Raw genomic sequence first — 14,750 nt, forward strand, 5'->3', positions numbered from 1 at the left:
TTTGCTAGCAGAATGGAAGGAAGTGGGGGTTTATTCGATCGCCTACGAATTCTCAGAAGGCAGCCCGCCCTCTGTCCCCTTTTTCTCCATCTCCTCTTCACGCAAATCACGGGGATCTGGGCCTGTTCCCGAGAAAGCAGTATATCATTCGAGTCGGGCTCATCAGACTCATTAAAGGAAAAAAAGGATTCTGCCACTCTGTGGTGAGAAATCGCTGTCCTGATGTCCAGAAGCTCTTTTCAGTCATAAGAGACGGTAGCAGCAACATTATGTACAAAATACGTAAAAACATAAGTTACAAACAACGCAAACAAACAAAAAAACACAATCGGTTGGGGACACGTAAAACGTCAGCCTTCTTCTTCGCGTCATTGTTACTGAGGTACATTTACAAGTATTCAGACACTTTACTCAGCACTTTGTTGAAGCACCTTTGGCAGTGATTACAGCCTCAAGTCTTCTTGGGTATGACGCTACAAATTTGGCACACCTGTATTTGGGGAGGTTCTCCCATTGTTCTCTGCAGATCCTCTCAAGCTCTGTCAGTTAGGATGGGGAGCGTCGCTGCACAGCTATTTTCAGGTCTCTCCAGAGATGTTTGATCGGGTTCAAGTCCGGGCTCTGGCTGGGCCACGCAAGGACATTCTGAGAATTCCCGAAGCCACTCCTGCGTTGTTGTCTTGGCTGTGTGCTTAGGGTCGTTGTCCTGTTGGAAGGTGAACCTTCACCTGTCATGTCTTGTTATGTCTGTTCCTGTCCTTTCTCTTCATTCTCTCTCTCTGCTGGTCTTTTTAGGTTACCTTCTCTGTCTCTCATCCCTCAGCTGTTCTACATTTCTCCTAACTAGCTCATTCTCTCTTTCCCCACCTGTTCTCTCTTCCCCCTCTGATTAGGTCTCTATTTCTTTCTCTGTTCCTGCTACTTTCAGTGTCTGATTCTTGTTTGTGTTTTTTGATGCCAGAAGCAAGCTGTCGTCTCGTTTGCTTCAACCTTGTCCTGTCCTGTCGGTGTCTGCATGGCAGGTGCAACCTGCATTATACTACGTTCTTTTGTTCCATTAACTACGTTGGAAGAGGATTTATGCCATTCCTGTTTTTTATTAAAGAACTCTGTTTTCTGTTAAAACCGCGTTTGGGTCTTCACTCAAGTTCATAACAGAAGAATCAGACCAAGAATGGACCCAGCGGCTCCGGACCCTTTTCACTCCGCCGTCAAGATCCAGGGAGCGATGCTAGGCAGACACGAGGAGGAATTGTCTGCTGCTCAACATGCCGTTGAGACCCTGGCCGTCCAAGTCTCCGACCTCACAAGACGGGTTCACCAACTCCACCTCGATCCACCGCCCACTTCCAGGGTTTCCGAGTCTCCGGAGCCCAGGATCAACAACCCGCCGTGTTACTCTGGGGAGCCCACTGAGTGCCGCTCATTCCTCACTCAGTGTGATGTGGTGTTCTCTCTCCAGCCCAACACTTACTCCAGGAGCGCAGCCCGCATCGCCTACGTCATTTCTCTCCTTGCCGGACGGGCGCGTGAGTGGGGCACGGCAGTCTGGGAGGCGAGGGCTGAGTGTATTAACCAGTATCAGGACTTTAAGGAGGAGATGATACGGGTTTTTGACCGTTCTGTTTTTGGCGAGGAGGCTTCCAGGGCCCGGTCTTCCCTATGTCAGGGGAATAGATCCATAACGGATTATTCTATTGAGTTTCGCACTCTCGCTGCCTCTAGTGACTGGAACGAGCCGGCTTTGCTCGCTCGTTTTCTGGAGGGTCTCCACGTCGAGGTTAAGGATGAGATCCTCTCCCGGGAGGTTCCTTCCAGTCTGGACTCCTTAATAGCTCTCGCTATTCGCATGAGCGACGGTTTGATCTTCGTCGCCGAGCTCGTGGAAAGGAGCTCACGTTCTCCGTTGCTCCCCTCTCCACATCACTGCCACCTGCCGCATCACTGCCACCCTCCCCGCCGGCTCGGATGCTGAGCCTATGCAGCTGGGGGTATTCGCATCTCGGCCAAGGAGAGGGAACGGAGAATCACCAATCGCCTCTGTCTCTACTGCGGCTCCGCTGGTCATTTTGTCACCTCATGTCCAGTAAAAGGCCAGAGCTCATCAGTAAGAGGAGGGCTACTGGTGAGCGCAACTACTCAGGCCTCTCCTTCTGGATCACGCACTACCTTTCCGGTCCATCTCCGCTGGCCCGGTTCATCTGCTTCCTGCAGTGCCTTGATAGACTCTGGGGCGGAGGGCTGTTTTATGGACGAGACCTGGGCTCGGGAACATGACATTCCTCTCAGACAGTTAGGGGAGCCCAGGGCCTTGTTCGCTTTAGATGGTAGTTCTCTCCCCAAGATTCAGCGTGAGACGCTGCCTTTAACCCTCACTGTCTCTGGTAATCATAGCGAAACCATTTCTTTTTTAATTTTTCGTTCACCTTTTACACCTGTTGTTTTGGGTCATCCCTGGCTAGTGCGCCATAACCCTTCTATTAATTGGTCTAGTAATACTATCCTATCCTGGAATGTTTCTTGTCATGTAACCTGTTTAATGTCTGCTATCCCTCCTGTTTCCTCTGTCTCTTCTTCACAGGAGGAGCCTGGCGATTTGACAGGGGTGCCGGAGGAGTATCACGATCTGCGCACGGTGTTCAGTCGTTCCAAGGCCACTTCTCTCCCTCCACACCGGTCGTATGACTGTAGTATTGATCTCCTTCCGGGAACTACTCCCTCCCGGGGTAGATTATACTCTCTGTCGGCTCCCGAACGTAAGGCTCTCGAGGATTATTTGTCGGTTTCGCTCGACGCCGGTACCATAGTCTCCTCCTCCTCCCCCGCCGGCGCGGGTTCTTTTTGTTCAGAAGAAGGACGGGTCCCTGCGCCCATGCGTGGATTATCGAGGGCTGAATGACATAACAGTTAAGAATCGTTATCCGCTTCCTCTTATGTCTTCAGCCTTCGAGATCCTGCAGGGAGCCAGGTTTTTCACCAAATTGGACCTTCGTAACGCCTACCATCTCGTGCGCATCAGGGAGGGGGACGAGTGGAAGACGGCGTTTAACACTCCGTTAGGGCACTTTGAATACCGGGTTCTTCCTTTCGGCCTCGTTAACGCTCCAGCTGTCTTTCAGGCACTAGTTAACGACGTCCTGAGAGACATGCTGAACATTTTTGTTTTCGTTTACATGGACGATATCCTGATTTTTTCACCGTCTCTCTCGATTCATGTTCAGCACGTGCGACGCGTCCTCCAGCGCCTTTTGGAGAACTGTCTTTATGTGAAGGCTGAGAAGTGCACTTTTCATGCCGCCTCTGTCCCTTTTCTCGGTTCCGTTATTTCCGCTGAGGGCATTAAGATGGATCCCGCTAAGGTCCAGGCTGTCATTGATTGGCCCGTTCCTAAGTCACGCGTCGAGCTGCAGCGCTTTCTGGGCTTCGCTAATTTCTACCGTCGTTTCATCCGTAATTTCGGTCAGGTGGCAGCTCCTCTCACAGCCCTTACTTCTGTTAAGACGTGCTTTAAGTGGTCCGTTTCCGCCCAGGGAGCTTTTGATCTTCTTAAGAATCGTTTTACATCCGCACCTATTCTTGTTACACCTGACATCTCTAGACAGTTTGTTGTTGAGGTTGACGCGTCAGAGGTGGGCGTGGGAGCCATTCTTTCTCAGCGCTCTCTCTGACGGCAAGGTCCATCCTTGCGCGTTTTTCTCTCATCGCTTATCGCCGTCAGAACGTAACTATGATGTTGGTAATCGCGAACTGCTCGCCATCCGCTTAGCCCTAGGCGAATGGCGACAGTGGTTGGAGGGGCGACCGTTCCTTTTGTCGTTTGGACTGACCATAGGAACCTTGAGTACATCCGTTCAGCCAAACGACTTAATGCGCGTCAGGCTCGTTGGGCTCTGTTTTTCGCTCGTTTCGAGTTTGTTATTTCTTATCGTCCGGGCTCAAAAAACACCAAGCCTGATGCTTTATCTCGTCTCTTCAGTTCTTCTGAGGTCTCCACCGACCCCGATGGGATTCTCCCTGAGGGGCGTGTTGTCGGGTTGACTGTCTGGGGAATTGAGAGGCAGGTAAAGCAAGCACTCGCTCACACTCCGTCGCCGCGAGCTTGTCCTAGGAACCTTCTGTTCGTTCCCGTTCCTACTCGTCCGGTCGTTCTTCAGTGGGCCCACTCTGCCAAGTTAGCCGGCCACCCCGGCGTTCGGGGTACGCTGCTTCCATTCGCCAGCGTTTCTGGTGGCCCACTCGGGAACGTGACGCGCATTTGTCGCCGCTTGTTCGGTCTGCGCGCAGACTAAATCTGGGAACTCTCCTCCTGCCGGCCGTCTCAGACCGCTTCCCATTCCCTCTCGACCGTGGTCTCACATCGCTTTAGATTTTATCACCGGACTGTCTTCATCAGCGGGGAAGACAGTTATTCTTACGGTTGTCGATAGATTCTCTAAGGCGGCTCATTTCATTCCTCTCGATAAGCTCCCTTCTGCTAAGGAGACGGCTCAGATCATTATCGAGAATGTTTTCCGAATTCATGGCCTTCCGTCTGACGTCGTTTCCGACAGAGGCCCGCAGTTCACGTCTCAATTTTGGAGGGAGTTTTGCCGTTTGATTGGGGCTTCCGTCAGTCTCTCGTCCGGCTTTCATCCCCAGTCTAACGGTCAAGCCGAACGGGCCAATCAGACTGTTGGTCGCATTTTACGCAGTCTTTCTTTTCGTAACCCTGCGTCTTGGTCAGAACAGCTCCCCTGGGCAGAGTACGCCCACAACTCGCTTCCCTCGTCTGCTACCGGTCTATCCCCTTTTCAGTGTAGCCTCGGGTACCAGCCTCCGCTGTTCTCATCTCAGCTCGCCGAGTCCTGCGTCCCCTCCGCTCAGGCTTTTGTCCAGCGTTGCGAGCGCACCTGGAAGGGGGGTCAGGTCGGCACTTTGCCGTAATAGGGCGCAGACTGTGAGGGCCGCTAATAAGCGTAGGACCAAGAGTCCTAGATATTGTTGCGGTCAGAGAGTATGGCTCTCCACTCAGAACCTTCCCCTTAAGACAGCTTCTCGCAAGTTGGCCCCGCGGTTCATTGGTCCGTTCCGTATTTCCCAGGTCATTAATCCTGTCGCAGTGCGACTTCTTCTCCCGCTATCTTCGTCGCGTTCACCCGGTCTTCCATGTCTCCTGTGTTAAGCCCGTTCTTCGCGCCCCCGCTCGTCCCCCATCCTTGTCGAGGGCGCACCCATCTACAGGGTTTGTAAGATTTTGGACATGCGCCCTCGGGGCCGTGGTCATCAGTACCTAGTGGATTGGGAGGGGTACGGTCCTGAGGAGAGGAGTTGGGTTCCCTCTCGGGACGTGCTGGACCGTTCGCTGATCGATGATTTCCTCCGTTGCCGCCAGGTTTCCTCCTCGAGTGCGCCAGGAGGCGCTCGGTGAGTGGGGGGGTACTGTCATGTCTTGTTATGTCTGTTCCTGTCCTTTCTCTTCATTCTCTCTCTCTGCTGGTCTTTTTAGGTTACCTTCTCTGTCTCTCATCCCTCAGCTGTTCTACATTTCTCCTAACTAGCTCATTCTCTCTTTCCCCACCTGTTCTCTCTTCCCCCTCTGATTAGGTCTCTATTTCTTTCTCTGTTCCTGCTACTTTCAGTGTCTGATTCTTGTTTGTGTTTTTTGATGCCAGAAGCAAGCTGTCGTCTCGTTTGCTTCAACCTTGTCCTGTCCTGTCGGTGTCTGCATGGCAGGTGCAACCTGCATTATACTACGTTCTTTTGTTCCATTAACTACGTTGGAAGAGGATTTATGCCATTCCTGTTTTTTATTAAAGAACTCTGTTTTCTGTTAAAACCGCGTTTGGGTCTTCACTCAAGTTCATAACATCACCCCAGTCTGAGGTCCTGAGCGCTCTGGAGCAGGTTTTCATCAAGGATCTCTCTGTACTTTGCTCCGTTCATATTTCCCTCGATCCTGACTAGTCTTCCAGTTCCTGCTGCTGAAAGACATCTCCACAGCATGGTGCTGTCATCACCATATTTTCTAATGGTCTGAGAGTCTTTAGATGCCTTTTGGCAAAGTCCAAGCAGGTCGTCATGTGCCGTTTACTGAGGAGTTGCTTCCGTCTGGCCACTCTACCATAAAGGCCTGATTGGTGAAGTGCTGCAGAGATGATTGTCCTTCTGGAAGGTTCTCCTAATTCCACAGAGAAACTACTCTGACATGTAGTGTCAAATGTTGGACCTTATATAGACAGGTGTGTGCCTTTCCAAATCCTTTCCAATCAATTGAATTTACCACAGGTGGACTCCAGTCAATTTGTAGAAACATCTGAAGGATGATCAATGAAAACAGGATGCACCTGAGCTCAATTTTGAGTCTCATAGAAAAGGGGTTGAATACTAGGTATTTATTATGTATTTCTGGGGGGGGGTGGTTGGGTGTTAATCAATTTGCAAACATTACTAAAAACCTCTTTTTGCTTTGACATTATGGGGTATTGTGTTGTATTGATGAAAAAAAAAATGAATAATTGAATCCATTTTAGAATACGGCTGTAATGTAACAAAATGTGGAAGAGGTCAAAGGTTCTGAATACTTTCCGAATGCACTGTACACTACTGTTCCCAAAGCTTCAGGTTTGATTCCTGGGTGGCCAAACACTGTCTATTTGTGTTAACTGACTGTCACTGTGAATAAAAGCCCCCTCTAAAATAGCCATAAATTCAACGTACTACATCCACCGTAAGCGTTCCACTCTTTTTTTCAGGCCACACAATCAAGTGGATTACGTTTTACGTTATGTAAAATACGGCAGGTGTATGCTCTGCAGTGTATACGCTGTCATGTCCAATAGCCAGCACCATACATCAGACTAAAACACTGGGGCTACTGATGAAATTAGCAGTTAGCAGCTAGAGGTAGCAGCACACTGGTCCCTGCCACAGCACGGGGTGGGAATTTAGGTCAGCGTTGCTACTATGTCGTTTTTGGGTCAATACATTGCATGGAGTGTAGAGTGTAGACAGCCACTGTAGTAGAAGTCAGAAGACTGCACAGCATAGCGCTGGAGCTGCACTCACATTGTCAACTTAGATGCAGGCCTACTGTAATGGTTGGCTTTTAGAGTGTTTCCGTGGGTGTTCTAGCTGTCTGTCAAATCAAAAAGACTCAAAGGCTGAGTGATTTGTCATTCAGGGAGTTTAGACAGGCTGGCAAGCTCAACAGACTGAATATCAAAGTAAGTGTGTAGCGTCAGTAAGTACCACTAACATCCCTTTCGAAAACAGTGCTGTCATGCGTCAACTAAGTGCATGATAAGGCCCGGTACATGGGAGGAGCCCTGCGGCTGGTGCCAAGTCTCACCTCAGCAGCATCTTGCAAGCTCGGCAATTGGTGTTCTTCTCAAACGTGTGCATCTGGAAGTTGTGCTGATTGGCCGTGGCTTTCTCCGGCTTGATGTTTGACCTTTGGGATTGGAGGAAACATACATGATACATAGTGAGTGTTAATGAAAAGGATCTGATTAGTCTGAAAGATCCACTCGGCTGCATGCTGCTTCTATAGGCCTACTACTGTACCCACATGGCCATCTCAAACTGCTCCATCCATTTCCTCTTGGTGTCCTCTGTTTTACAGAAGAACTGAAAGCCCTGCTTGCCTTGCAGGTGGATCAGGTAGAAGCCATAGGACCACTGCAGAGAGAGAGAGAGAGAGAGAGAAAGAGAGAGAGAGAGAGAGAGAGATGAAGAAAGGACGGTCGAGAGAAAGAAATATGGAGGTAGATGGAGAGAGTAGTGGGGGAGAGACGAGGAGGATTGTAACAAATTCCCCCCAAAATAATGTATACTAACAAAATACATTTTCTATAGCCTACACATTCCCTTTGGAGCTAACCAAGAGACAGTGTTCCCTCATGGCAATGCATCTGACAAAAAGTTAAGAGAATCACATAGCCAGTGGGTGCACATGCAATCATAGCATGACACCCAACACAACACACACACACACACACACACACACACACACACACACACACACACACACACACTGCTATGAGAAGATGAGTTAAGGGTTGCTTCAGCTTACCATTTTTCCACTGGACTGGTATGCATGCAAAGAGAAACACACCAGAGAAGACCCAGTTACACATGCACACGACCACACATGCAGATTCAAAAGAATGGTTAGATTGGTGGAAAATGCACACGGCCTGTATTGTAAATGACCTTCATTGCATTTACATGTTCTGCAGAGCACAGGCCGGCACAACGCACACAGATCGGACACTTCAATGCATTACCAATGAGCCTGCTTATCTGAAGTGACCGTCAACACAGTTCTACCTCAAGGACACCATTTGTAATGATTGCTAAGACATTGCAGAACCTGGACTGAGTGTGTCTCTTCAGCGGGGTGTTAGGAGAAATCGCAGCTCAAGGCTGCTGCCTACCTTCTTCACGTCCCTGTTGTTCATGGGGTCGTCAGACATTTTGTACGACTGCAGCTCAATGATCTCTTTCAGTTCATAGCTGTAGCCTTTCCGCTTGCACACAATGACCACTTTATCAAACAGGAATATGTACCTTGGAAAGGGAACCGTAGAACATCAGTTAGAGTTCTGAACGCATGTGTAAGAAAGGCTGTTAATCACATAGCACACATTCAGTAGGTCTGAATTTGATAGTGAAGCTTGACTCCTCACCGGTCCTGCTTTGTTCGGTTGACTATGGAGGACACCTTGAGCTCTCCATCTATCTTTGGTCTGCCATACTCCTCCAGTTTGACCTGCTGCTTGGGTCACATATACACATGCCTGGATTAAAGCCGGAATCTGCAGTTCAAAACAATTAAAAAGCGGGCACCCTGCCGCTGATTTGGTACACAGCTGCTGGTTGGGGCTTGAAAAATGTAACCACTCTCAAAATCATAGACAAAGCTATAGATATAAGGAATGACAGTCCATGATATCACAATTATAGTTTTAACCATTTTGAGGTTATACAGTGTTTATTTACATATACCTTGTTTACAAACAAAGGAGTAAAACACGCGTATATTTTGGTCATGATGGGGTATGACAAATGCTCACGAAGCATCGGGAGGTTACATTCTTAACGAATCATTGGATAGATATCATTGATTTAGGTGTCTAAAAACAGATGGAGCAAATGCTGTTTATTTCAGTGATGAATATAAGTGGTGGTACTAACCGAAGGTTAAGAACAGCACATTGTTGTCTACTTTACGCAATTGTATGAATTATTCATCTAACCGAGTGGAATCTCAATGAATACATTTTGCCATCGACCGAGGTACTGAACTGATTTATGATATATTAAACGTCAAGATGTCAAAATGGGAAATGTGAGTCATCATTTTATTCTGCTACCATAACATTATGACATTCATGACTCGTTCACCAGTGGCTGTACGGCCCCCTTCAGGCTGTGTTGGCTACACCGATGGTTTCATGTCAGTGATACAATGAGCATATGTGCAGGACAGACAGACTGACAAGACAGTCAGTACATCTAAAATAGCAGCCTGTGGCTGTCTCCGAGGCTTCATCTAAAGCACGTATCAAGGCCAATAAAAGCCGTCTGCTGTTAGACTAAACACTGCCTTGTACGGCACATTTGAGTTTGGGATTCGTTGAGACTTAAAAAGATTCTCTGCTCACACTCTGGAAGGATAAATGATTTACGAGAGACATGATAATTGCAGATGAGTGCGACAAGTGGAAGCGAGGGATGAGCAAGCAGAGAGAGGAGAGATTGAGAGAGAGAGACAGAGAGAGGAGAGATTGAGAGAGAGAAAGTGAGACAGAGAGAGATAGACAGAGAGAGAGAGAGAGAGAGAGAGAGAGAGAGATATTGTAAACAAACACCACTGTAAACACAACCGATATTTATGTTTATTTATTTTCCCTTTTGTACTTTAACTATCTGCTCATAGGCCTCCCGAGTGGCACAATGGTCTATGGCACTGCAGTGCTTGAGGCTTCACTACAGATACAGGTTTGATCCCGGGCTGTGTCGCAGCCAGCCGCTACTGGAAGACCCATGAGACGGCACAGTTGTCCCAGTGTCGTCCGGGTTAGGGGAGGGTTTGGTCGGCCAAGATATCCTTGTCGCATCACGCTCTAGCGACTTCTGTGGCAGGCCGTGCGAATGCACACTGACAGGGTCGCCATTTATTCAGTGTTTCCTCCGACACATTGGTGCGGCTGGTTGGTTATGCGAGCAGTGTGTCAAGAAGCAGTGCGGCTTGGCGGGGTCGTGTTTCTGAGGCTCTTGACCTTGGTCTCTCCCGAGTCCGTACGGGAGTTGTAGCGATGGGACAAGACTGTAACTACGAATTGGATATCACGAAATTGGGGAGAAGGAGTGTGTCGGGGCCAGCGGGATGGGCAATCACTCTCTGTTGCTCAATAAATATTTGACAGTAAAAACATTTTTGTCAATCTCAATAAAGTGTCAAAGACTGTAACCCAAGTCATAGACTGTTCTCTCTGATTCCGCACGGAAAGCAGCACTGATGCACCAAGTCTGGAACCAACATGACCCTGAACAGCTTCTACACCCAAGCCATAAGACTGCTAAATAGTTAGTTAAATAGTTCACCAAATAGCTACCCAGACTATCTGCATTGACCCGTTTTGCGCTAACTGTTTTGACTCATTACATACACTGCTGCTACTGTTTACTATCTGTCTCTTTTGTCCTAGTTATATGTACATATCTACCTCAATCACCTCGTATCCCTGCACATCCACTCTGTACTGGTACCCTGTGTATATTGCCAAGTTGTCGTTACTCATTGTGTATTCCTATATCTATATTCTAATATTTCGTTCTCTCTAGATTGTTGGGAAAGGCCTGTAAACAAGCATTTCACTGTTAGTCTACACATGTTGTTTATGAACCACGTGACAAATCAAATTTGATTTAAAATATGATTTGATTTAAATCGCCAATGAGACAACGTACAAAGGGTCAACACTCATTATTGATTGAAACATCAGTGCTGATTGTAGAAAATTGGTGTCGTTTACAACAATCAAGTTACTCACAAGGTTCTCGATGGAGTTCTGGAATTCACTAATCTTCTTCAAGGTCTCGTTGTCTCTCTTCACTTCATTGATGTACATAGCCAAGTCCTTCAGAGACACATCGTATTTACACCAGTATATCGGATTAACATCTATTATATCCTGGCAGCTGAATTAAAGCTATGCACACAAGCAGCCCTTTTGAATGAATAGAAAAATGTCACAATGGTTGATGATCAAACCTGGAATAACCTAAAGTAAGCATGCACACACACACTTACTCCTAAAACTAAACCTAAAACGATACCTAACCCTAACTCCTAATTCTAAACCTAACCGTAACCCCTTAAACCTTAATTCTAACCTTGACCCTAAACCTAACCGTTAAGATTAAAATAGCATTTGTCCTCATGGGCCCCACTTGTCCAAATGTTCCTTGTTTTACTATCCTTGTGAGGACTTCTGGTACCCACAAGGATAGTTAAACAAAAACACACACAAACAGAAACACACACACACACACACACACACACACACACACACACACACACACACACACACACACACACACACACACACACACACACACACACTTAAACACACACACACCACAGGAGGTTGTTGGCACCTTAATTGGGGAGAAGTGGCTCATAGTCATGACTGGAGCAGAATTGTGGAATGGTATCAAATACATCAAACACTTGGTTTGCAGGTGTTTGATGCTATTCCATTTTCTCTGTTCCAGACATTATTATGAACCGTCCTCCCTCAGCAGCCTCCTGTGACACACACACACCTGCATGGCCTCCAACGCCTCCTTCAGCTGCTGTCTATCAGGTCGGTCAGTTGAATGAATCACCAGCTCCTGTAAGGGGAAGTTACATTCCATCAGTGAACAACACAACACACACATTCACAATACACTACCACACACACTACACACATTCACAATACAATATCACACACACTACACACACTCACAATAAACTACACACACACTCACAATACACTACCACACACTCTACACACACACACACACACACACACACACACACACACACACACACACACACACACACACACACACACACACATTCACAATACAGTACCACACACTCACAATACAATATCACACTCTACACACACTCACAATACACTACCACACACTCTACACACACACATTCACAATACACTACCACACACTCACAATACACTACCACACACACTCACAATACACTACCACACACTACACACACTCACACTCTACGCACACACTCACAATACACTACCACACACACACTCATAATACACTACCACACACTCACAATACACTACCACACACACTCACAATACACTACCACACACTACACACACTCACACTCTACGCACACACTCACAATACACTACCACACACACACTCATAATACACTACCACACACTCACAATACACTACCACACACACACTCACAATACACTACCACACACTCTACACACACACATTCACAATACACTACCACACACTCACAATACAATATCACACACTCACAATACACTACCACACACACTCACAATACACTACCACACACTACACACACTCACACTCTACGCACACACTCACAATACACTACCACACACTCTACACACACACACACACACACACTCCACACACACACTCAAAATACACTACCACACACTCACAATACACTACCACAAACACACTCACAATACACTACCACACCCTCTACACAATACACTACCACACACACACTCTACACACACACTCACAACACTACCACACACTCTACACACACACACACACACTCCACACACACACTCAAAATACACTACCACACACTCACAATACACTACCACAAACACACTCACAATACACTACCACACACTCACTCACAATACACTACTACACACTCTACACACACACACTCTACGCACACACTCACAATACACTACCACACACTCACAATAGACTACCACACACTCTACGCACACACTCTATGCACATACTCACAATACACTACCACACCCTCTACGCAATACACTACCACACACACACTCTACACACACACACTCACAACACTACCACACACTCTACACACACACACTCCACACACACACTCAAAATACACTACCACACACTCTACACACACACTCACAATACACTACCACACACTCTACACACACACATTCTACGCACACACTCACAATACACTACCACACACTCACAATACACTACCACACACTCTACGCACACACTCTACGCACATACTCCCAATACACTACCACACCCTCTACACAATACACTACCACACACTCTACACACACACACTCACAACACTACCACACACTCTACACACACACACTCCACACACACACTCAAAATACACTACGACACACTCACTCACAATACACTACCACACACTCCACACACACACACTCACAATACACTACTACAAAGTCTACACAAACATTCACATATCTCAGTATGACTACACCACAACAGGGAGGGAAACAGAAAACCTCCCAGTTACACTCATATAACTCATATGAACCCTCACTAAACTTCATCACCACAAAATATGTTTTTCTGTGTAAAAACAGTGAATACTTTATGAGAAAATCTGTGTGTCTTCTAAAAATATGGACGCTACAGCAAACAATGAGGGTCATTTAGAGCCAGTCAACACATATTCTCCCTACCTCTCAGAGGTACTGTACTAGTGGAACATCTGTGCATATAATGCAGGGGGTCCCAACTCCCGTCCTCCAGTACCCCCAACAGCACACAGTTTTGTTGTAGCCCCAGACGAACACACCTGATTCAACTCATTGAGGGCTTGATGATTAGTTGACAAGTTGAATCAGGTGTGTTAATCTGGGGCTACAACAAAACTGTGTGCTGTTGGGGGTACTGGAGGACCGGAGTTGGGAAATGCTAATATAGAGCATGTGATGTTAGAACTGACACTTTCAAGTGGACTTTATGCATGCTTCAGCAGTTTTCTAGAGAAAGGGTAAGTGTGGGAAGATAATATGGGAGTGAGTTATACAGTACGTGGTATGTATGTGTTGGCTAGTTTAGGCCTGCTGGCCATGTCAGTGAAGACAGAATGATTTGCTACAGTATAAGCTGTGTACTGTGTAATTCTGACAAAGAACAGATATGGCTTAATCACAGTAAAGATGTGCCCTAAGGCTTACACGCACACGCACACACACACACACACACACACACACACACACACACACACACAGCCTGTCAGTTGAACGCCCTGGGACCACGGCATATTAATCCTTAACCACAAAGCTATGGGAACGAGTGAAATGGGCCTGCATGTAATGTGATTAGAGCATGGCTGATTTGAACACAGTTTCTCTTCTCTGAATCTCCTGCCAGTCAGCCAGCTAGCCAGTCAGTCAGTCAGTTAGACTGTCAGCCAGCCAGCCAGCCAGTCAGTCAGTCAGTCAGTCAGTTAGACTGTCAGCCAGCCAGCCAGCCAGCCAGTCAGTCAGTTAGACTGTCAGCCAGCCAGCGAGTCAGTCAGTTAGACAGTCAGCTTGCCAGCCAGCCAGCCAGCCAGTCAGTCAGCTAGACTGTCAGCCAGCCAGCCAGTCAGTCAGTCAGTTAAATAGTCAGTCAGCCATTCAGCGATTCAGCCAGTCAGTCAGTCAGTTAGATAGTCAGTCAGCCATTCAGCCAGTCAGTCAGTCAGTTAGCCA

The 14,750-nt window shown here is 47.3% G+C and overlaps 1 protein-coding gene across 1 annotated transcript in view; it reads right to left on the bottom strand.

The window, feature by feature from the left end:
* The window catches only part of LOC135544402 (guanine nucleotide exchange factor VAV2-like), a 254,049-nt gene that overhangs the window by 13,067 nt on the left and 226,232 nt on the right, over window positions 1-14,750 (bottom strand). The window contains 6 exon segments of the mRNA XM_064971977.1: window positions 7,328-7,429; window positions 7,547-7,656; window positions 8,415-8,547; window positions 8,667-8,752; window positions 11,037-11,123; window positions 11,812-11,880. Of these exon segments, the coding sequence (XP_064828049.1) occupies window positions 7,328-7,429; window positions 7,547-7,656; window positions 8,415-8,547; window positions 8,667-8,752; window positions 11,037-11,123; window positions 11,812-11,880 (587 nt within the window).

Source organism: Oncorhynchus masou, chromosome 8 (genome assembly GCF_036934945.1).
Source record: "Oncorhynchus masou masou isolate Uvic2021 chromosome 8, UVic_Omas_1.1, whole genome shotgun sequence".
NCBI classification, from domain to species: Eukaryota; Metazoa; Chordata; class Actinopteri; order Salmoniformes; family Salmonidae; genus Oncorhynchus; species Oncorhynchus masou.